This window comes from Pelecanus crispus, chromosome 2, assembly GCF_030463565.1.
Source record: "Pelecanus crispus isolate bPelCri1 chromosome 2, bPelCri1.pri, whole genome shotgun sequence".
Taxonomy (NCBI): domain Eukaryota; kingdom Metazoa; phylum Chordata; class Aves; order Pelecaniformes; family Pelecanidae; genus Pelecanus; species Pelecanus crispus.
The window spans coordinates 118,698,488-118,723,491 of NC_134644.1; the positions used below are offsets into that span (position 1 = coordinate 118,698,488).

General features: G+C 41.1%; 1 protein-coding gene across 1 annotated transcript in view; it reads right to left on the bottom strand.

Moving 5' to 3' along the window:
• PTPRM (protein tyrosine phosphatase receptor type M) overlaps positions 1–23,896 on the bottom strand; it is a 509,987-nt gene extending 486,091 nt beyond the window's left edge. Inside the window, exon 1 of the mRNA XM_075706282.1 lies at positions 23,824–23,896. Coding sequence (XP_075562397.1) covers positions 23,824–23,896 — 73 coding nt within the window. The remainder of the gene's footprint in view (positions 1–23,823) is intronic.
• Between the last annotated feature and the right edge of the window lie 1,108 nt (positions 23,897–25,004).

Here is a 25,004-nt window from a genome sequence, read left to right on the forward strand (position 1 = left end):
GTTCATATCCTCTCCCTCCCCACCCACCCCCCCCCCCCCGCCCAATTTCCTAGGTCTCCTTTCTCAATTACCCCTGCAATCTCTCCCTTACACAATGAGGAAGGGAAAGATTCTCTAACAAAACTTCTCTTTTCACAACTAGGACAGTTTTACTACATTCTGAAGAACCACTGCTAATATGAAAAACAAAGAATATAGGCACTAGATAACGATGCACTGGAAAGCAAATTTGTAGGTTCTAAGAATGAAGGGAAAGGAAAGCGAAAGTCACTCGAATTCTAAGAAAAAGAATAGAGAAACACAAAAAAAGACCTTATTTTCACTGCCCTATTCCTACAGCCCTCTGGCACTTGTGAGAGTTGTGTGCTGCAAGTGTGGAAACTTGCACACTTGCAGCCTGCCTGCCACAGCCTACCAGTATTTTTTTTATTCTTCTCCACAGTAAACTACTGCAGTGCCTGCTTCTGCATTTATAGTTAGAGAGCAAAACTGATCTGATAACTGACAGCTGTACTGGTGCCCACAATGTTACACTAAAATCAGCATCCATGTAACAAAGAGCGTAAGCTGAGCATCACTGCAGCAGTTAGCACGCAGTTCATGGTTTCAAGCTTTCCTTTCCAACTATTCCATCTAGAAACACTCCTGTACTCCTGTTAGCTTAAATTGTGAAGATGCTGACCTAGCACAAGGCCCAGATTGCATTCTGCTCATCAGAATCAGGTGGGTTTCCAACCATGCAACCAACCAAAGTTGAATTTCTCAGTTGTGTAACTTCTGCTTGCTGGTTTCATCCATGTCCCTCCTATATTACCTTCTCAGTACAGTCCCACTGCTACAATTCCTCTCTAAAAATGAGGCACGTCTTCCTCATGAAATCTTGGTTAGATGTTCTGACAGCAGTGAGACCAGGATTACAATCCTGTTTCTCCCTTACAGCATTTAACTTTTAGTAGTTTCTCCATGTTTCAAATAAAGTGTTTCTGATGTAACACAAATTGTAGCACAAATTGTATCAAAGTAATTTAAAATATTCTAATATAAGGTAATTATAGCAAAAAGTATGTGGAACTGTTGTTGGCAATGCTTGGAAATTCATGCATCTCTGCCAATAAGAGTCTTCGTCAACAACCGAGTTTTTCCCAGCCCAAAGCTCCCTTCTCCCCCAGGCACCAAAAACCCGAGGCTGTAACCACACCACCACCACCACCACCACCACTGCACCAACACTTCTGTGAAGACACTGGGGTCGTCAACTACCGACATGAAACCAAAGGAATAGTAAAATGGAAATGCAGACCACCATACATTGCCTACTCTATTTTTCCCATGCAGGGATAAATTTCATTCTTACAACAACTAACAGTCTGTGGCATAAAAAAGCCACTGTAAAATTAGCCAGAATTTGAAGCGTCAAGTTGTAGCAGCATTAGCTGCTGTTCAAAATGCCCTCCTCCCAACAGAAAGCAATACTCCCCCAAACAACCGCAATTACTACTAGAGCAAGGAGGATGGTAAAAAGTACATTAATGCTGAAAAAGAAAGGCTAAGAGTAGTGCGTTGAGCTCTGGCAGTGTCAAATAATGAGACTGTGAATGAAAAAAGAGGATCTACATTTCGGAGGTTTCTCTCTATTTCCCTGCTGGCCTGAGTCAGATATGCTAGCTCTGGGGAAATGTTCAAAGATACCTTTTATGTACACCAACTGCAATATTCACGGTTCTATTGATCTGCAAGTGTAAAGTGGGTTTTTTAAAAACTTATTTTTGTCTTCTTTGAACTGACAGTTCTTAAAATTGGCAGTTATTTGCCTATATGCATGTACACACAGATTCAAATGATAATAGCAGCTACATGACTGAATACAGAAGCGTGCTACTTAGTCTTCTGTATTTTATCCCCTGATAAGACAAAATCAGCATGCTGTTAGCTAAACCAGCATTAGCTGAACAAAAAGAACAAGGAAACCCTTTGCAATGTTTTAAAGAACTTGGGGGAAAAAAAAAAAAAAGAAAAAGCACTATGCATTTTAAACAGCGTAAGAATTGCATCTGGAATCTAGATTCTCAGGTGTCGATTTTACAGATCCTGTTGAGATTCCCGAAACACAGAAAGAAGGTACAAATTTGTTTTAGTCATTCATGAAATCTCAGCTATAATACACCAACTCCTAATTAGAAGTCTGACATGGTTATTAATTTAAACACGGAATAACCCATAACCTTTTTACTGTTCAGTGGTTACTAGCAAGATGTTTTTACTGTGACTATAAACTCCAGAATTCTCTGAAAACATGAACTTTAATCCCCTGGAAATGACCAACATGTGTCATCTCATTACTTCGCACATTTCTGGCAAGAACAAAATTTATTGCTAAAAGGATAAATAAGGAAAGAGGACAGAAATGGAGACTTAAGGTTACGTAAGTCTCAAATGAACCAATACCCCTGTGAATACCAGCATGCCTGGGATCCAAAGCATGTCTAGTCAGGCCCATTTCTCCAAGTCTTTCTTAATTTGGTCTCCAAACAAAAAGAAAGGTTTAGGTTTCTACAGCACTTGGAATTAATAGAACCCAATTGAAATGAAAGTCAACAACAGTTTAATTAAGAAAAAAAAAAGTATAGGAAAAAATCTTTGGACACAGCATAACAATCTCTAATTCCCCTACACCAGCAAAATGTGTTTGTGCTGCCTGTTCCTTTCCACAAACTTCTATAGAGACATCACTTCTCCTTCCTTCCACTGTTTTAAAACTCTCCAAGGAGTCCCAAAGTTAAGACTTAACAACACTTCTTTCCCTGCCAATGTTAACTGGGACAAAACTTAGTTAAAAACCTGTAGTTCTTATCCTTCAACTACTAATTTCCCTCTGCAGGGATTTTTTTTTTAATAAATCTTTCTCGTTTTAGAGGTTCTGCAATTTGCTTTGTGTTTAGCATCGGTGTGTATTTTCACTTTGCTGAAGTTTTTAATTAAAAAAAAAAAAAAAAAAAAAAAGCATCTACATTAGGGAGAGCTCCAGTATTCTCTGTTACTGGACAAGAATGCTGGTACCATACAATGCAAATTTCAGCTATGGAAGTAGTTAACTGTATGCCTTTAAGCTATGCGAATTTGAAAACCAAATTAAAATGTTTTCTGGAATGACTATCTCTTACTTTATTATAAGTCATCATTTTATTATTTGAAAAGTAACACAATCAGAAGTGGTCACTGGTACAACCATATTCATTCTGAACAGAACAAGACAGAAAGCAACAGGAGTTTACATTACTGGCACCCTTAAAAGTATCTGTCAACACTGTGTAAAAGTATTTAGAAAAACCTTCCTGACAGATGCATTCAGAAGCCTAAAAAAAATCCTTTAGCTTTTCCCTTTTATGTTTTCATATACTCTGGAATATCTTCTCTCAGTAAACTTTTTCTCTTGCATAAAAATATTGTGCTACCATACTGAAAAAATTTTAAGGCTCATATTTTACAAGTTTATATAACACAGAGAGGTTGTGGAATCTCCCTCTACCCTTAAAAGATACTCAAAACTCAACAAGACAAGGCCCTGAGCAACATGATCTAGCTTTGAAGCTAGTGCTCTGCGCCAAGCAGCGGGTTAGGCTGGACAATCTACAGAAGCTTCTTCCTACTTCAACTGTTCGGTGACTCTAATCCCTTCCAAGAAAAGAAACGAAACTGCAGCACATAAATGCAAACCATTACAACCCATCTCTTAGCAAAATCTGCTGCTTTTATCTATGTGGGGTATTGAGCAGAAAGGCACCTCTCCAACTCCACATCTGCATTTCAGAGTCTCTTAAAAAGCTGTTCGAACAGCAATATTTATTCTGTGAGGTGGAGAAAATTAGTAAGCATGGACCAAAGCTGTGTTACTGCTCCTCCTCTTGGTTTCTAGTCCTGCTTCTTGAAGGCAAAGTCTGTGAAGAAACATCCAGGGAAAAGCTGACAGCAAGAACCTTGTAGTCAAGACTGATTTAGCAGGTAGTGGTATTCCCTGGCTCCCTCTTCTACCTCCATCTGGTGAGGCTGCCTTTCAAGATTACAGGAAAACAGTCAAACCAAGCACCAACACACCAGAGGGAAAGCCACAGTCAATCACGAGTACCTCTCTCTCTTTTTAGGTCTCTCTGCTAATTCCCCTGGCATCAGATTCTACCTGTCACTGTTCAAAGCAGGTGAGATGAGATGTGAAGTACCCACCTACTCAATGCAGTGCTCATCATAATGAGAACATCTCTCATTTACAATTTTTGCCTATTAATGTCTGGTAACATACTATTCATAAATAACCAATTTGGCATAAACATCAAAGTTGTATATGTGTGCATTTTTGTTTGATGTAGTACACTTTTGGTTTTTTAAGGATTTTTCAGCACCTTTAATAAGTGATTTACAGAATGGGCTGCTACACAGATATGGCTAGGAGCTGCTGTACACCACTTCTTCCAAACAGCATTTTATGCAGAATGCAGAGAAAAGCCATTTCACTCACACTTACTATGTAGTAGACAGAAACAAAAAGTCTAGACTAGTAACAAAAGTTTAGAAGTTAACTTTTAAAAAATACAAATAAAAGAACAAAATCAGATGTTCTTCACCAGTGATGCTCTTACTGGCTGCATTTAGTCAGCAAAACAAAACTGATGCTTCTTATTACTTTTTGACTTCATAAGCAAATATTTATTTCCCAACACAACAGGATTTTGCATGCAAACACTACAGGAAAGTATTTTAATACATAAACTGTTCATGAAGATATTTTTCAGTTTGCTAACTTTTAAGTATGAAACCACTTAAGGTTATCACTTTTAAGAACAAGCAGAGTCTACTACTTAGATCTAAGTTCTTAACTGTGTCCTTTTAAATGTCTGTACTACCTAAGTATGTAAAAATACAACAGAGTTACACAGGTTTTAGCATACAAGGTCAAACCACCATGTTTTCAAGTGCTGCACGCTGCCTCTGGCAGAAACCATTAACTAGAATTTCAGAAAATAAAATACCCATAATGCATCTAACTATTCTTGTAGAGTTTTTCTGTGCACTTTAGAAAAACAATCCTGCCATCAACAAGTCTAAACTACTGCAGGTAATACAGTTAGGCATTATAAAAAGTTCTTAGTCTTTAACAAGAGCACTCTTAATCAATAAAAATGTCAAAGCCAAATTGGGTTTTGCTTCTTTCTTCTACTTGATCATACCAACTCGGAAATTCCCTATGCTACAAATTACCGCTTCTAATCCTTCTCCTACAGAGTCGAGTCCCTCTTCCTTTACAGGGAGGGTCAAGGTGAAACGCTTGTGATGTGTAGCTGAAGCCTTGCAGTTCCCTATTTACCAAGCCCTCCAGACAAGAAAACTGGTGCATATGAATCAAATACAAGCAACACTAATGCATTAATGACTGACATGTGGCAGAGACACAGACACACAGATGCAGCTTGACATTAATGGAGAGATTTGCCTGTGGTCATGCACATGGGGGGGGACAGACCCACCTGCCTCATGTTTTAACCTGAGTATGAAATCAAATGTCAGACAAGATTAATTAGATGCCTACAGTTTTATTCTTTTCTGTTGATAGAAAAAGCACATTTCCATAATGTGAGGAAGCATTTATGTGGATAGCAAATCAGGTTGACATTGAGGGAAGGTTTACTTTATTGTGAATGCTAGCTGTGTGGTGCTTGTCAGTGCAATTACTTTCTACTCAAGTGGTTTGCTTTTTAACATTTTATTATCTTAACAATAAAAACCCTGGAAGCAATAATTATTTATTATGCTAATTCTTTAGCTTTTTTATTATGAATTTCTGCCAGACCATTAAAACTTGCTGTTTTCCAGAAATAAACCAGATTTATTAATATTCAGCCAATTAAGAAAAAAAAAAAAAGAGAAGGCAAAAAACAATCTCTATACTGGTAATTAGTTACTAACCAGTCAATTTGTACACTTATCAGCTTCCCCATAAGGTCTATTTTCATTTATTCAATACCCTACATTTCTAACATCATTCTGATTGAAAACAACTTCAAAACGCTAAGTCCACTGCAGCATTTTTTATAAATAATTATTTAAGCAGTCTGAGAGGCAGCAGGGCTTTAGACCACTCTGAAAATGCACTACACTCAAGGACTGCATTTTAATTATGGAAACCTTTTAGAACATCCCTGTTTTATTAACAGTAAGTGAAAGACTATAAACAAGGCTTCAGTATGCACCACTTCTCAATCCTGCCTAAAGCCCTCAAGGGGAAACAGCTTCAATGTGCTTTCATTTCTCCCCCCAAGCATTCTCATCTCTGAATGCCTCTTCTCACCAGCTTTAAAATTCATTTAACATAACAACCACACAGTTATGCTTTTTTCTCCCCCCCCCCCCCCCTTTTTTTTTTTTTAGAAATATACAAGTGTTCCCTCCTTCAGGAATAAACACCAAGGCCACAGCTCTCAAACTCCCACAGCATAAATGCAATACAGGAAACCATAACCAAGTCTAAGCAGAAAAGCACTGCAACTAAATGTACTCTGAAAAGCTCTTAGTTTGCAATGCTTTTATAAAGCTTCATGTCCGTGCACAAACTGTCCCTACATTTCACGCAGTGACAGTGGTAGTAATCCCTGGAAAACTTCTAGAACACATTCCCTAGCTCAAAGCTTAGTTCGCCCTGAGCCAGTACAGCACTAGCTTCTCCCCTGGCAAAGATGCAATGCTTCAAGGTTTGTCAGAGCAGCCCTCCCAGCTCCCACGAACAGTACCAGCTCCCGTGCTGCCACGCACAAGAGCAGAGCCAGGTTTCTAAATTGCTCTCTGCTTCTGAAACAGCTTTCTCCTGTACCTCCCACTGGGAGCTTCTGCCTGTGGCAACAGAAAGTTCCCTATTAATATGTAATATATACCGTAATTAGCACTGTAAAGCAGGTAGTTATCTCACAAGTGTCCTCCCATCCCCTCCCTCATAATCACAAAACTTTATTTACAGGGGAAAAAAGGGTGCGGGGGGAACCACACAACTTAGTCAAAGCCCAAACTGTTCATTCCCAACTTGAATCACTGGTATGTCATTGCCCACTGGATGGGCACAACCTAACAGGGGACAGATAGTTTTCTCTTTAAGCCCCCATAAGTCTCCCCCTTCCCAGATAGCTACAATCCAAACCAGATTAACTGTGCTGCTCCCACCACTGTCGGAGGACCAGATGTAGAAATGAGGCAGGTATCAAAAGCGGGAAGGAAGGAACATAAAGTAAACTCACGCTATAGAGCAGCAGTAGGAAGAAGTAAGCTGTGCTAGAGTGGATGCTCTGTAAAAAGACAGAGTAGGTTGTGGATGGGGTAACTTTTGCCCAAAGAAGATCTCAAAACTTAAGTCCAGGCTCTATGATAGCAAGGTGGGACCATCCTGATCAAGATTAATGACATGGACCAGTTGCAGACTAGGGTGTAATCCAGATGGGCACGTGGTTACTGAGTTCAGGACAAGTTTTGTTCAAATTATGATTCCGTGTTATGGAAGTGCCCTACCTCTTATGTACTCTCCCAACATCATCAGCTGCTTGTGTTGAAGGTTCAAAGGGCATATTTACTAAAGCTCATATTCTGAAATTTTATTTCTATCCCAGTTCATTAAGTAGATAAAGTCATCACATGCAGAAATGTACAGAGACCCTCATGACCACCAAACTCCACAGCTACTCCATACCTGTGGCTTTCAGGGCCCCCTGCTATTTACCAGAACCTACTTCCCTCCCAGCTTCAAGAAGTGACAAAACAGCAGCAAAAACTTCCGTGCAGGTAATTTTTCACACCTAGTTATCAGATTATTTTAATCTCAGGCACCATGTCTGAAATGCTTTGAAGAACACCAAAGAGAATATAAAAATTAAAAATGCTACCATTTGAACACATGCGATCCATATTCCATTCTCCACATCCAGGAATAGCATAAGAATACATTCAAGCATACAAGTTCTCCAAAATCAATTAACAGGCCACTTAATTATTTGTTTAAATCAGTAGTTGCAGTTGGAAAGGAAGCTGTTACACACAGTGCTACCACCCCAGAAAGATACAAAGCATGACTCAATGCTCGGTTTTCTGTTGTACTATCTCCAGTAAAAGACACTTGTACTTATTAGTGATGTGAAATGACACTGACCCTTCTAATTTGCTCTTCCCATTTTCTATGGGAACCTGGGCTCTTGTACAAAAAGCACAGAAAAAAACCCCACAGGAGTGCTACCAATGTTCAGTTACCGCGTCATATCCTAAGGGAAAAGACAAAATCAAACAAACCCCACAAATAAATAAAACCAATCAAGGCCAGGCTAAGAAAATTACCGATATTATTTAACAAAATCAGAGTAGAAAGACGCACTTCATAAAGTACTTTTTAAGCACAGTCTAGAGATGGAGGAAAAGACAGCGAGTAGGCAGAGATGTGGATATAGAGGGTCTTCGCACCCTAGTCTGTCCTTTCTTGCTAATACACACCTAAGTCAACCAGAAACAGCATCTTTCTGGTCAATCTACAAACCAGTGTCAACACAAGGGAACAGCAAGATATCCAGTTTCCTGGATAACATCCACCTGTGCTTTACCTGACAGAAAGCAAGGCCAGGGGTGTGAAATTCTTTCTTACAAGGGACTAGAGCTCTCAGGATGGGCACACAGTTAATTGATTTGTCTTTTTAAATACATATACGGTATATTGCTTTAGTCCCTCCCCGGACATCAGGTTAGGCCTGTAAGGTTTATAACATTAGTTCAGCCTTCCTAACAAAGTATGTGCCTCAATGACCTGCATTAGTCTCTTCTACAGAGGAAGCAGCCTCAAGCAGCCTCAGCCTGGGCTCAAGCTGCGCCAGGGGAGGTTTAGGTTGGATATTAGGAAAAACTTCTTTACGGAAAGGGTTGTCAAGCATTGAAACAGGCTGCCCAGAGAGGTGGTGGAGTCACCATCCCTGGAAGCGTTCAAAAAGCAGGTAGATGTGGCACTTTGGGACATGGTTTAGTCTAGTCTACCCTTGATTGGTTTAGTGTAGACTTGGTAGTGTAGGTTAATGGTTGGACTGGATGATCTTAAAGGTCTTTTCCAACCTAAACGATTCTGTGATTTGGTACAATCATTACACTCCTAGCCACGCCTCTGACAAAGTATGCAAAAAGCTCTGAAGTCCTGTCATTCTTATATCCCAAAATTATTCCATCTGCAAATCTAAGCCAGTGCAAATTGCATTTCTTACCACAAGGTAGATAAGGTAAATTGTGAGTTTCAGCATGATTGCCCCCCTTCTGCAGAAATTTAGAATGCAGTGCTCTTAAGCTTTGGTCTCAAGATATACTGCATTTGAATAAGTAAATACTAGAATATTTTTTTAAAACATACAAAAACTCTCTCAAAAACTATTCACCTACCAAAATACTTTAATAAGCATGATAATCGGTTTGGGAGCTACACAGAAACCCCTAACAAATAGGCTTCTACAGACACACCTGAAGACAATTAGCACTTCGCAATGACTTTTGGCTGCTCTACTCCCAGTAACGTAATAAATACACTGTGTGTAGGTTAAGAGAACCAATACATGTTGAACAGAGTAATGCAGAAAGTTCCAAATTTTCTCTCTCTCAGGACAGACACCAGATTGTTTATTAATATACTCCACAAAGTATATTACTAAATGTGATGCAGAAATAGAAAAAGCTCTTTAAAAATATAAGATGATGTGACACAAGCTATATATCCTATTATTTTCATTTATTGTCCATGCATTTCAAATGCCATTAATTTAAACAGTAAAAAGCAAAGCCATTAATTACATACAAGGCCCTGATAGCTTCCGGTGTAAAATAAAGACAGCTTCTCACAACAGCTTAGAGTGCTGTTGTGTATACAGTAAAGCGTATAGAGTAAAACTTGACACCATTGCAATTCTATCTCATGTATACACAGGAAAATGTATGGAGCAGCTGTGAATATTTTCTCTTAAAGAAAATGAATTACCACGGGTGCAATATTCCTGTATCAAAGGCACTATAGTTCACAGCCATCTTCCACAGCAACATAAAAATTTATTGCAAGTGATGTCAAAATCCATTAAGTCCCACTTTGTTTATTACTGATCCACCGCTGGAGGCAATCAGCTCCATCTCCAACCAGGCTGCATTAGCAGGCTGACTCCAGTGCAAAGTCAGAGTGGGGAGGATGAACCACCTCTGAAAATAGTCTCAGTTGACCCAGCTAGATTTGCAAACAGAAACAGATGAGGCGTGCTCATGAAATCTAGCAGCACAGCTGAGCAATAAGGGAAGTATCCTCCAACTCTAGTTGGGTGGTGAACATCTTTGGAAACAAAAATCTAACTCAAGTGATTTGCTGAAGTTAAGAGTTCATCTACCTGAACTCTTACAGGAATATACCTCCAGCAAACTCATTATGCTGTTATATTAACTGCAGCCATTTTAAATATTTTGCACAATTTCAACAATTCCCACATAGCTGAACCTCCACACAGTGTGTACACACAAGATCTGAGTACCCCTTTTACATTCCCAATCATGGCCTCACCTCAGCTAGACACGGACTCTCACTCTTTCAGGTAACTGAGACCCTGCTTGGAAATCTTCAACTACTCTCAAAGTCACCCTGCTTTTCAAACTTAGGATTCTGTCAATACTGGAGAAGGCAGCAAAAGAAATCAGTTGCAGGCTCAAAGCTATGCAGCTCTGAACGAAAGATGCCAGTAATACTTGCTCCTGTCATTAAAGAGACAGAACCCAACCAGTATTCAGCTTCCCAAAGCTCTGTGATCTAATTCTACACAAAAGGCTTAATAAGGTTTAGACTCATAATACAATTAGTAATTTAGCTCACAAATTAGACTATCTATTAACACTCCAGCAGAGACATCAGCCATATGAGGATTAAGAAGGAATCTTCTGCTCTCAGTATGGAGTGAAAACTGGAATGCTTTAATAGACCACTTCAGCTTCTGCACAGCAGAACATCCATTGCATTGTACAGAATGATGTGAGCATGACCAGCAACCTGCTCATACATTGAACTTTCATCAATAGGAACCACCTTAATAATTTGCACAGTAAGTACAGAGTGGGAACATTCGAGCTCATCTTAAAGCACAATTTTAACTCCTAAAAACATGTACTGATAGCACAGAATACATTGCATATGCATTTATATGCATTAGAAGTACATATAAAAACAAGGGCTAGAATTAACATGTCAGCATGGACAAAACACAGGTTAACCCAAGGTATGGGTATTATGCAACATTTAACTGCAGGATTTGAATAAAGAAGAAACCATTTTCTAAATCTTTGCATACAATATTTATTCTATACCTACTAAGAAAGGAATCAGACGTATGTAATACAAGATTCTGCATCAGTCACCTTGTCCCCATAAACAGTGCTCAAAGGATTTAGAAAAGAGCTGATACCTCTAGCATACTGCTTAATGGCACTTTGCCCACGCAGAAAAAATATTCCAGGTGAATTTTCAAAGGCAGTCCGAGTAGGAAAAAAAAACACTCTACCAAGAACTACAATTTCAATTCCTGTGTCCAAAAAGCGCTGTTACATTTCCAGAAAACTATAAGTGTAACTACATTTCTACAAAATGCTGATATTGGTGTGTTCATGCTGACTTGTGTTAACACCCGATTTACTTGCTATTATTGTGTCAACAGGAGCTTTTTGTAATTACTTTCATAGTACACCCAAAACTGGCTGTATTCATCTTTAGGTTTTGAGCTTGTGTTTGTATAAGTAGTGCCAGTATTACTAATTCTTTTGAGCTTGAAAAACAAACAAACAGAAAAATCTTCATCAGTTTACTTCACACTCTAGTAAAAGCCATTCACACCCAAATATTATGAATAACGTCCATCTGGTCTGAAATCTAGATCTGGCCACAGTAGCTCATTTTCCACTAGCACTGCCTGCTGTTTCTATCAAGTGTTCAGTGTGACTGCACTCAGTGCAAAGTAAGACTTCACTCACTTACAGTACTTATAAGTAAGCACATGCTTTGCTGGCATGTGTGTTAGCATATGCACAGGACCATGTTGATCTTATTTATCGGGGGGGGGGGGGGGGAGCAAAAAACCTAACTAGTTACGAATAATACTCAGGCAGTCAGGAGTTGTATCCCCAAGCTTCTGTCATAGCCCCTCCAGAGGCTCTGGGGCTTTCTCAAAATGTGCACATAGATCTCCAAACTGTAAGAGCAACAGAGTGGCCCATGGAACCACAGGATATCCTAAATCAGAGCTACCATCCTCCAATCTCAGCTCTTGTCTCAGCTCAGTCACAGCTGCCCAAAGGACGGAGGTGGCAAGAGGAAGGCACAAATTATTTGTGGAACATAGTGATGAGGAGCAGACATGAACAGAGAAAAGGAGGTGGAGAAAGCACAGGAGGGGGCAGGTAAGCAATATATTCTTAAAGATGACCTGGTGGTTAACAGCTTTGTTAAATATGTATGTTATTTGTTATGAAATAGATGGTACTGAAGTGCAATTTTAGATGGAACTGAGAGCAGCCAAGAACCCTCCCTCTTCCTCTGCACAAAATTCCAGAGTACACAGCTCTAGCAGATTACTGTAATTGGCCAATTCTTTCTTTTATTGCTAGACCACTGCATAGAGTCAAAGCACTGAAATCATGTGAATGGGGTTGCTGGTGAATGTCACGTTATTTGCTCAATCCCAGTTTCAAGCACGCAGATCTGATTTTTTTGCAGTTCTGCTCCCAAAGGTCCAGAAATACACATCATCTAATTCTGGCATACAAGCCAGAATTAATTTTTCAGTGCTGCAAGTCTAGCATGGCACGCTGCTGTTTGTGAAGACTTTAACAGAGCCAGTTCTGGAAAAGTGTGATTTCTCACTCACAGTGAGTGAGTGGTTCCCAGACTGTGGTTTGCAAAACTTCTGTGATCCACCCACTACGAGCATTGATTTGAAGCAAACAAGCCTGTCAAATACTACTTCACTGAGGCAGATTTACTGTGGACCAATTCAGGAAGCCATGAGTTTATATTCGTTTTGAAATTGAGATCTTCAAAAATACGGACAGTTTTCATTACAAAGTCTTTGAGTTTGGGCTACACATCAGAAACTAACTCCATTTTTGTAATGAATGCAACAGAACTGCCAGACAAGCAATAACTTTTAAAATACAAGCTTCCATGTTGCAGCCTAAACTGCAACCCATCACATGTAACCAAAACCTCCAAAGCAGTTCATGGCTGATGCCAGAATGAGTCCACAGCTGCTTTCTGTTTCCATTCGTCACCGAGTCATAACAGGTATCTTTCAAAATAAGGATTCAGATTTCCAAAGGCTGCATCTGTTCCTCTGTAGAAATCAGAGAAAGAATTTCAAAAGCAGTAGACAATGCATGCACAGTTTATGCTCCCTAATTCCCCTTGAAGCAACCCTGGCAATACAGCTAGACCAAGCCCAGACAGTCTTTATCTGAGCTTCTCAGTCTGAACATGTCCAATACCTAAGGCTTCACCCCTACTCCCAACTCAAAATTACTATCTGCACTTCAAGACTGCAAGTCCACTATATGACAAAGGCGCAGGTGAGTAAGGCTGAAGTGCACATTCAGCAATGGATCTGCCAGTGAATCAACCCACAAGCACAGTAGTATGTCTATGGTTGAAAACAGAACAGAAGTAGCTCGACAATATTATTCTTAAGGGGTTATTTCCACATCCTTTCCCTGCATGGCTAATCTTACGCTTAGGCTACAACTTGAAGAAAATTTTAAGGCTTTTTATGTTCACACCTTTTTGTGGTCCTGTGAAGCTTTTAAAGCGGGCAACATTTAACTCCAATATTCAGGATGCAAAGTAACAGATTCTAGCGGACAAAATGACTTTTTGGTATGTAATTGTACATCTAAAAATCCAGCTCTGAAGCCTCTGTGAGACTCACTTAAAAACCCCAATCCATGTCCGCTGTTGCTGCAGAGCTGCTGCAGAAACCAGTTTTTTATTTGTCAAGAGTGTATTTCAACTTGCCTTGGGCTCCTGGACCCTATGCAATTTCAATGCATATTTGCTCTAAAGGGTGTGTGCTTGTCTCAAACACTGCTATATAAATAAAAGTCAAAGTCCAGCATTTTCCAAATCCCCAAATGAAAATGCTAGGCTAATTCACATAAATCCCTTACTAGCCTAGATTTAGGTAGGCAATTCTAACAACAATTCTTAAAGTAAAAACAAGTAAAACACACCTCATGAACTTTATATGTGGTCTTCAATCCATGTGCTTTGCTGTCACTATAAACAGAGGGTAGTAATGTTGGGCAACATACAGGCTTCCATTTCGCATTTTCAACTTCTAAGGTTTTAAATAAATATTAACTTTGTGTTTTGGTTTTGTTGGTTTCTCGTGACACTCACAGACCTAACCCCAAAAGGTTGCTTCCATATTTAGAAAGTTGCTTGCAACAGTTTTCTCCTGAGCTAGGACTGAATCAAGATGACATCCCTCAGACACATTAAAGAGGGCATCAACTGCACAGTGCCTTAAAATTATTACTGGGACAACAATTTATCTTACATAACTGAGAAATTACTTCAGTAATAGCTGTCTCTGCAGAAGTTAAAAAGAAAAACAGCTTAAGTGATGTGTTATGTAAAGTGCTTATATTAAAGTGTTGAATGCAGTGCTTTGTAAAATAATCTTCATCTGCTCTGCAGAATTCAGAAAAGGTAACATTAAAGGAAAAAAGGCTATAGTAATTCTCAGTCATTAACATAAGAACTACCCCACCGAGTACTATGGTTCCTGGAAATGTCCGCAACTGTCTCTATCTCCTAAACATGTGACAGTATTTAAGCACATTGTTGAGTTTCTAGGGAAAAGTGAAGTTACAGTTGGTGACAAGTGACTGCTGTAGATTTTCTCTAAATATGCTGGGGGGGGTTCTGAACTGTCACTTTTTTTTTCCAATAGAAATTTAGCAGATTTCTCAACCATGAAAAAAAAAAATCCTACTGGTCAAAATGAAACAAAGCCCCACAAAAAGAACAGAAAAGCCTGGCTATGAAGATTCTCACCCATGTCACAGTCAAATGCCAGAACACAGACTCAGATCCAGGTCTCCCACACCTATGTAGGAGTTCTGATCACTAAGCAACTGACTATTACAACAGGAGTTAAAATATATATCTGTCTTTTTCATGCTGTGCTCCAGTGGTATGATTCATGTTAGGCTATGTCATTCCAACGTGGAACCAGAAAAATCTCCAGGCTCAGAAAGTTCCACTGAGAGAAAATAATTTCCTGGTTCAGATTATATGACACATCTTAAAACAGTTAAGTAAAAGACATCTGACACTATCAAAACAGTAATAACTTCCAAAAATTGTAATCATCAGAACATTGCTGATCCTGAATTATACTGATTGATAGAAACATCACAGTAATTGTAAGATTATGTATAGTCCTATACAGATATGCAAACAGTGTCAAACCTTGAAACAAACATATTTCCTCGCAAGTATCTACCAAGCCTGTGAGCACAGGCTGTAGAGTTGTTAGGAAACACTGAACTTCTCGCAGTGATTTTATTTACTAGAAGGATGGAAGAGGGAATAATGAAATTTTTCTTTTCAAACTAAACAAATACGCAAATCACGTAAGAAGAAACAGCAACTATACCAAACAACTACAGACGAAACAGTTATGTCTGATCTGGGGCCTAACACAGTTCATTGAGATGGCAATTGACTTGCATGTTTGTTTGCAACTGGTAGCTGAACTGTTTGTTAAACCAGGAAAAAGCCGCCAACATGAAAACAGCAGCAAGTGAGACGAATGGGAGTTTCTATGCAGGTAGAGGACAGTGTGAATCCCTTTAGGAAATCTCACCCTCTGCTTGAGATACAACGTCGTAACATTCTTTTTTCAAAACTGGAGATCCATTTTCTCTGCATACCCTCAGAAGCTATGTAGACTTGGGAATCAAAACTTTAAGATGTGCATGTAGACGACCATTTTTTGGTCATAAATTACTGTATCAGCAATAGTAGAATTACTAAGCATCAGCTCCCAAAATAAGGAACTGTTTGACCTTAGAGGGAGAAGAAAAAGGTGGTGGTGGGGGGGGAATACAACCCTCCTGCAACCACCTCTCCTGTGAGTACACCATGAAAAATGGAAAAGTCTGCTAAAGGGTAGTAAGTCATCAACTTTTAAGTCACGGGCATACAAACTAGTGCATAGATTACAATCATATACACAAGTACAGAAGTGCACATCATGGATGGAAAATATTTACTCAGTCTAGTCTATATTCACCAGGAAAATAAATGTGAAAAGCCTCTCTATTCATTTACCTGTAAGAACAGCTCCATTACAAAAACCTCAAGACATTACTGGTCCACTATCCATCCACCTGAAAGTGCACAGAAACTCCTGTAATATCCTCCTCAATCTGCACACAGAAGTATTCTATCCAGTATATTACTTTCAGAAATAAAAGAGTCTAAACAAGATTTGATTTTAGAGTTAAGGATAAAAGAGACAATAGGAATCAAGGTAATAAAGCACGATCTTTCTGAAAACTTCGCCAAAATAACTGGGCTGTAAAACTCAAAAAAAAAAAAAAAAAAAAAACACACCACCACACCAAACCTAAACAAACAAAACCCCAAAAAACCCCTGCTCTCATACCGGCACGTGATGCTCTATTTCATTCTCCTAGAAGATGAAGAGCTAAAGTGATGAAAGAGGTAATTAGCTGTTAGTTATTCCAGAGCAAAAACACATTTCTTGTGATTAACAAAACAGTGCTGTAAAAGATATTTATAATAGCTTAACACTGAAGAAGATTTAAAAAAAAAAAAAGCCAATCTACCACTGAATAAACCCTACTGTAACCAAAACTTACTGCTCTCTAAATCAGGGCATATTACACATGGGGAGGAGAGGGAAAACAAACACACTCATAAGCAAAATGTTGGTTTTACACCATTCCACAGAAAAAAATTAAAGATTCATTAACATCATTACACTTAATCATATGTGTAAAGATAACCAACTATTGCTACGTAAAGCTGTCAGAAGACATAGTCGAGCCTTGAATATATTATTAAAGACAAACATGTTCAAAACTAAGATGACAAAAATAAGGAAATATGAATAATTATAAATCCACTTCTGTTTTCCAGATGTAATTTAGCTGCCTTTAGGACTTCAGCTTTTTGCCTAGAAGATCTTCTCTTCCGGTAAGGTTCATCTCTTACACTCTTCCAGAAAACGTTATACCTTCCTTCCCACTTCCCCCCCGCCCCAAGCACCCTAATTCCAACCTGTTTTCAGAACTCCTTCCTGCTAACACTGCCATGGATTTGTTTGAACAAATGTGGTCATGACTTTGTTTCCTACCATTGCTCCTTCTGTGGCAAAGAGTCACGGTGGAAGCAGACACTTCTGGCTGAGACACTTTTTTCCTATTCCCTGCAACTACTGAGCATGAGTATGCGTTAGGGGCTTGAGTACACGTTTATTTTTACTGTTATCACTCTCAGAAATCTGGGCACAAGCATGTCTTTCCTTCATTTTTTAAAGTATATATGGGGACTTAGCCTTTGTAGCTCTTTGTAACATTAATGGAAGTCACGTGTTAAAAACCAACACAACACATTATTCCAAAATCAGTACGAAATTACACTAACAGCAACATCATTTCTGAAAATAGTTATTTTGAATGGAACGGAAAGCTTCTCAATAGGTCGTGAGAAGACATATACTCATACAACACTTAAGCTGTTCTTTAAGATGAGGTTATATCTTAACCATCTTGATTGATCCTTATCAGATCTCTATAGCAATAACCCTTGCATTTAAACCACATGCATTTTATTATGTATTTTTGTTATATTAGAGCATTCATTGATCCTTCTGTTGAATACTAACACTGATACTGAAATCAGCCTTTTTACAAGTAATTAAAAGTTCATTTGTATTATAATCAAACTGGTGCAAACAAGCCACCAATGGATTAAAATTCCCTAGGTCACAAAAATCCATCATATATTTTCACACCTCCCCAGCTCCAAATACACCTACGTTCTCATAAAGCCCAGCTTACAGCCCTTCCTCTTTCTATGCTTAGAAAAGTGGATTTAGAGATGCAGCTACACCTAGTGATCAGCAGCGTATCACAGCAGGCAAAACTCTTTAAGACACTACAAAAATCAGGAAGAAGTATGTGAACATACTAAAATCTACTGCTAGACTTCCTCCCCCCCCAACATATATGACCATATGCTTCAAATTGGTTTTGGTTTCTCAAAATCCTTCTTAATACATTGGTAACATCACACATTAAAGCAGAAATACAGATCTGGAAGTCATCAGCAAAATCAAATGAAATAAAAAGGACTCTCAATTTTTCCTACAGAAATTGTGCAGATAATTCAGCTGCATTCACACATCAGCAAACAATTTATTCCAGGGAAAATTTTCAGAACTACTTCTTTACACACAAGTTGTAAATGTGAGCTGAAAGGTTCATAAATGCATGTCATTTTCTGGGGAAACATCTTTAAAACTTAGTGATGTAGCTACCTCAAATAAGCCTTTGACAGTGATACTAACGAGCTTTAAAACACAAGCGATCTCCCTCTCAAATGGCATTTCCTTTAGCATGAAGTTGCAACATGTGAAATACAGGATCAGTTCGCAGGTCCTGACCCCACAACATCACTGGACTTTATTCTATCAAGTCTACACCCATTATCTTCCCCTAGCTGAATCTAACGCTGTGAACTGAACCGATTTGCTCAGCAGTAATGTGTAAAACTGCCCTGGCCACTGGCAACTAGGCTGGTTGACACATTCGCTGACCATCTCAGTGTATGAGCGAGCACACATGAAAAATAAACGATCTCCGCATTTTTTCAGGTCAGACGTAAATGACTTACTGAGATGGAGTTCAGAAGCTACTATCCTAGCATGTTTTGTGATTTGCCTGAGGATTTGGTCTCTGTAGCTGTCAATCTAGCACCTTCTGTGAGCACTAAATACATTATTTTTTCATAAATTATATGCTGCTATATTGTTTCAGGACACGGTGATTTGTTTTCCTCATAGATTCTGACAACTGCTAAATCGTGAGACCAAATAAACATCACCGGATTTTTTCCCCAGTGTTATTACAGCCTTGTATTTTTTAGAATTTATTTTCAATTTCTGATGAGGTTTCATTACTAACTTTTGACACCAGAACAAGATCAGAATAGCTAAATAAAATAAATTTTAAAATTCAACCCACATACCCACCACACAGCTTCTTTTTTGACAAACTGTGCCACTTGTAAAGCACAGGCTCTCATTTTTACCCGAAGCATTCTGAAGTACATCCCAGTTTACAGGGGAACACAAACTTTATTTCAGCTGTTTCTAACTGTCAAAAGTTTAAGAAAAAAAAAAAAAAAAAAAGATATATTTAGAAGCCAATTCTTCAACATGCTTCCATTAATTTGCTGGAGTATTTTAAATATGAATACTCTTAGGTGTAAAACACAAATCAAGTCATTCACCTATTCACCTGACAGAGAGTAGTTTGGTTTAAGAATCTTCCCCCACAGCTCTCGCTGTTTAACGAGGCCAAGTCCACGCTATGAACTTTAACTGGAATAGTTTTGTTGATGAGCTGACAACTGTGTCAGCCACTAATAAAGCTGCGTTTTCACTAGCATATGTTACTGCCCTTAGGATGTGAAGGGATACGGACTTGATGGGTGGGTGGAGAGGAAGGAAAGCAGGTGGAATAAGCAATGCAAGCAAAAGCAGAATTTGTTAAAATGAGATATAACCACACTTGGAGCTCTTTGCTGGTAAAGTGATCAGAGTAGCTATTGAAGACTTCCAAACAGAGATCCTGAATATTCTGACAAATATTTTAAACAAAATATTCTGACAAAAACTTTAAACACAGTTAATTATACCAGAAACTTTTTATTTTCTATACTTTGCTCCAATTGCCAGGAGCTTCATTTCAGCTGGGATAGGACCTACGAAGACTTAACCCATATTCTTTCTTTTCATCTCCCCTCTCTGCAGTCACCAAACATCAACGTTATGACAGTAAGTTTCAACTTCAGCATGTCAAACTTCTTCCTTACATCTGTTTTTGGAAAATGTGATTCTTGTTTTTCAACTGCCTACAGCCAAAAATGAAATAGATTAATATAAGGCACACCACCTATTCAGAATGCAAGTTTTTGTATTTTTAACCCATTAAATAGCTTGAGGACTACCATTCTCTGTGTAAAACCTTTACGAGTCACTAGGAGAAGTAATTTTCAATTTTTGTACAGCACTTTTCCTCCTGTTCTTCTCATAATTGCCACTAGTCCTGGTGCAAAGTTCGTTATGAATGGCCTCTTACAAGCACTTTTAGTCAGTCTGTCCATATATCTCTCTCACTGAAATAGGACTCATTCCTTCCTTTCAGAGGAAAACTAAAACTTTTAAAACCAGTAAAAAACCATTAAAAAAGTGTGTTAATATACAACCTTGTCTCTTTCTATAGCAAAAGAGAATATAACAGCCTATTAATAGCCCTCCCTCGGTCAGATTCAGGTTATAAGCACCAATTTCAGAATTCAGGCTGTGTGCAAATTTACATCTATCTATTTACGATGCCTTCATAAAAAACAGTTTCTGAATTCTATTACACATCTCCCTGCCTTCAATTTCAGCTCCCCATTTTGGTATTTGACAGAACTCATCCAGACCCTTCATTTTATGTAAGGCCTAATATTTAGGCTTACCATGTCCCTTCTAACTTTCCACATCTCTATGTTTGACCTAAATCCCTTACAGGAGTGGATTGCTTTCCCTAGCCTAAATAATCTACAAAGGAGATGGAAGAAGGAACATGGTGGAGTCAGGTAGCATTTCATATGACAGGAACACCACGTTTCAGGAACTTTTGTAACATTAGCATTCAGTCGTTGCATAGGCCCACTTAATAACCTTTATGTTAAAATTATAAAAAAAAACCCAGCTAAATAAGGTGTGCTAGCTTCTCAGAAAGAAACTAGAAAAAAAACCAAAACCAACAAAAAACACCACAAAACTACTTGCAGAAAAACCCCAGCTACTTGAAAAAAGTTAAGATAAGCAGCATTGTCCATTTAAGACGTTTTCAGTAACATCTCTTGCATTCAAATTCTTAAGACCATTTGCTTCTTGAACTGATGAATCCAGAATTTTTAATTCTTTAGTTAAAGGACTCAGAGAAAATCTCATTGTTATTAACTGTTAAGCTGCTTTCAAAAGATTACTTGCAAGCTTCCAGGCCTTAAAAAGCCAAGATCTGATCTTTCAGTAAGATTATTTTCTAATAAGAAACTCCAATAAAACAATAGCTGACGATAATGTTAGAACCAATCTCTGTAAAACAAATCAGTCATTTTAGAAAAGGGTAAAAATAAAAATGCAACTATAAATGCCAAAGACTACTTAACTCACCCACTGCTATTCTTTGCTTAGAACATGTGTGGAGTTGGTTTTGTATCTTTTTTATTTGTTTGTTTTTAAACTTTTTATAGATTAGTCATGTAACTCTTGTCTGCAACAAGGGACAGCTATTACAAAAGATAACTACCCAAATCAAGAACGGATTTTTCTGTAATTTAATTTCTATGACACTGATGCATCAAGCTTTTAACAAAAGCAACAGCAATTTTTTCCCCTGAGCAAAAATGACTCCCAGGCATGCACTTCAAATGGTAAAGTACAAAAATGGAAATTTCATCAATTTTGTTCTGAATGCCAAGAATCAATATTGAAAAAATCAAATCTGTACGTGCATCTTCACAAATAATCTTTACATTCAGTATTTAACATACATGTACATATGCACACACAGGGAGAAAGCAGGCCAGATTCTGCATCCCATGACATCCTTCGCAATTGCAGCCTCTGTTGTTCAGTACTTCAGAAGGGTTGGAATCGCACCTTTTGAATAACTGTATGCACAAGTCACGTCTGAATTGTTTGTGGCTTATATCGCAGTTCTTACCACAGTGTGCAGCAATGGAAATGAACACAACAAATACAAATGTAACACTAACGTGGGATTGTTCTTCAGCAACATGAACAGCGCTTAAATGCTGGCCCTAGTATAGTATCAGCATATCGCACGCGCAAGTCATTTAAATATCCAGGAGAAGAAGAGTTGCCCCAGCTTAACTTTAAACAAGAAGTAAGTTCACGCAGGTCAGCAATGAGTTATGGATTTACCTTAAGAAAGCAAGAGCTGTCACTGAAGTCTGGACACTGGACTTCCAATATTAATGAGTTATAGGGCTAATATACATGAGTTCAGTTCCGTAATTCACTACAGAGCATAGCTTCATCCTACCACGAGTGTTTGGAAAAAGATTTCATCATTGTTATATATCACCTCGGTACAAAACATTTTTCTGCTGAGGGATCTTCCATCTCGTCTGCACTAAAAATGCTAGAGAGGAATTAGGGAAAATGCAGCTACATATGCAAAAGGTCCCTGGAACCTAACATAAACCCAGAATTTTTTAATTTTTAAAAAAGTTTTAAAACAGACCAATTCCTAGCCATAAAACTTGGTTTAGCTACAGTACAGCACAGAAGCAACACGTAATGTACAAAATATAAATTATTCTGCAGCCTGAGCAACAAGGAAAGTCAAAAGTATTGCTTCCCACCAGATCAAAGCACACTTTGCATGAACTGAAGACCAGATGTCTTCAATTTAACGTGCTTTGCTGTTGCACTCGGTTCATGTTAGGAACAAAACAAACAAAAAAATCTGAAGTTACTCTCTGCAGCGAAGCACACAGAACTATTTCACAATCCAAACTGCTGTCTAAAATTATGGGTTTCTTCAACATATAAATAGGGCAGGGGTGCAGAGGCAGAGGACTCGAGACCAAGATAACTATCTGCAGTTCCTGGACTTCAGGGACCAGAAGAACGCTGCTGATGGAGCACTTCGCCGGCCTCCTGGCTGGATGCGAACCCTGACACCCCGCAGCGGCGGGCAGCTCCTGCCCTGCCCTCCGAGGTGGCGATGTGGCGGGCTGCAGAAAACGAGGGGCCGGGGCTTTAACCCCCGGCTCTACCGGCGCTTCGCAGCCGCACCTAGGGGCACCGCGAAAGGCGTGGAGCTGCGGGGGCGAGCGGGGAGGAACCGGCGGGGCGAGGCAGGCAGGCAGGGCGGCGGGGCTCCCGCCGGCCCCTCCGGCGGGCACCCCAAGTTCTCCTTCCCCGTCGCCGGGCGGAGCGGCGGCCGAGGGGGAGGCGGGGGCGCGGCGGCGGCGGCGGCTCACCTCACCTCGCTCCTCCGCCTCCCGCGCCGGGGCAGCGGGAAACTTTCGGGAAGTCGGCGGCGGAGAAACGCCGGAGTCAGCCCGAGTCCCGCCGGTGCCTCCAGCCCTGCCCTGGGGCCGCCCCAGCCCCGCCAGCCTCCCGCCCTTCCCCTCAGCGGCCTCGCCGTCAGGGCACAGGGGCGCAAACCTAACGGCGTCCCGCCGCCGCCGCCGGACGCTTCCCCCCCCCTCCCCGTACGCAGCGGCTCCGAAGTGTCAGCCCCGCCAGGGGGACGGGGAAAAAAAAAAAAAAAGAAGGAAAAAAAAAACCCCAAAAAAAAACCCCACAAACCCAAAACCCAACCGCCTCCGAAACCGCCGCGCCGCCCCGCTTGCCCCCGCCCCCGCCCGCGGGAGCGCTGCCCGGCTCCGCGGCAGGCGAGGCGGCTCCTTACCTGTGAACGTCTGCGCTCCCGCCGCCAGCAAAAGTCCGGCCAAAGTAACCAGGCAAGTTCCAACTTTCCCCATATTTCCACCCCTTCCTGCTCCGGATCCAGCAAAGTGCCAAAGTGTTTGCCAAAGTAGGAGGCGCCCCCCTCCAGTCCGTGGGGCAGGCGGGGAGGGGGCAGCCGGACTCCCCCACTTGGTGCCCCGCGGGTTCTTTTCCCCTCCTCGCCCGCTCGCCGCTTTTAAGGGCAAGGGAAAGAGGGGTGCGAAGTGGCCAAGGGGCTGCCTGCCTTCCTCCGGCCGCACCGCTGCCCTCGCCCCCGGGGCCGCACCGCCTTCCCCGCACGGACGCCCCACGCCTCCCCCGCTGCCCGGGGGGGTGGTGACGGGGGGGGGGGGGGGGAGGGCACCCTTAATCCCGGAGTCCCTTCTCCCGGCGCCGCCGTTAGTCCCGGCTTAGCTCTGCTCCCGGACTGACTCGCGGCTCCCCCCGGCAGGCAGGCAGGCTAAGGGGAGCGCCGAAAGTCACGCCCAGCCGCCGGCGCCGCCGCTCTCCCCCGCTAGAGGGCGAGGCGGCGCGGGCTGGCGGCGGCGGCGGGGCGCCGCTGACGGGATCTCGGTTACCGCCACCGCCGCCGCCGCCTGCGGAGGCGAAGCGCTGGAGTCTCCTTCCCCCGCCCCGTCCTTCGCTGCTCCGAGAGCGGCTTTGTTTGCAGAGGAGGTGGCTCCGTGCCTGGCAGGACGATGTCGAAAGTTCCCGGACAGTGTGGGAGAGACGAAGGAACTGGGGCGGGGGTGTGGGGGGGGTGCGTGTGTGGAAATGAAGAAAAAACCTCAACCAAGCGTCTCGGTAACTTTGCCGCCGGCCGGCCCCGGCGAGAGCGGCGGCCGCGGGAGTTGCGGCCGCCGCGGTTCGCCGTTGGCGGCGGGACGGGGCCCTGAGGGAGCGGCCGCCGCCGGCCCGAGCAGCCGGGCCCTGGGGCAGCGGCCTCCCGCGGCCCCGCCCCGCGCTCTGCCGCTGCTCCGAGGCACCGGGACGGGCACGGGGAAACGCAGGGGAGCGGGGGGAGCGCTGGCCTTTCATCATCGCTTTGCCTTGTTTTTACAGACAGTCTGGAGGCTGACGGATGAAAGAGTTGGAGGCCGCTGCTCGAGTCTTCCGCGAAAACGGCAAGCGTGAAGAGCCCTG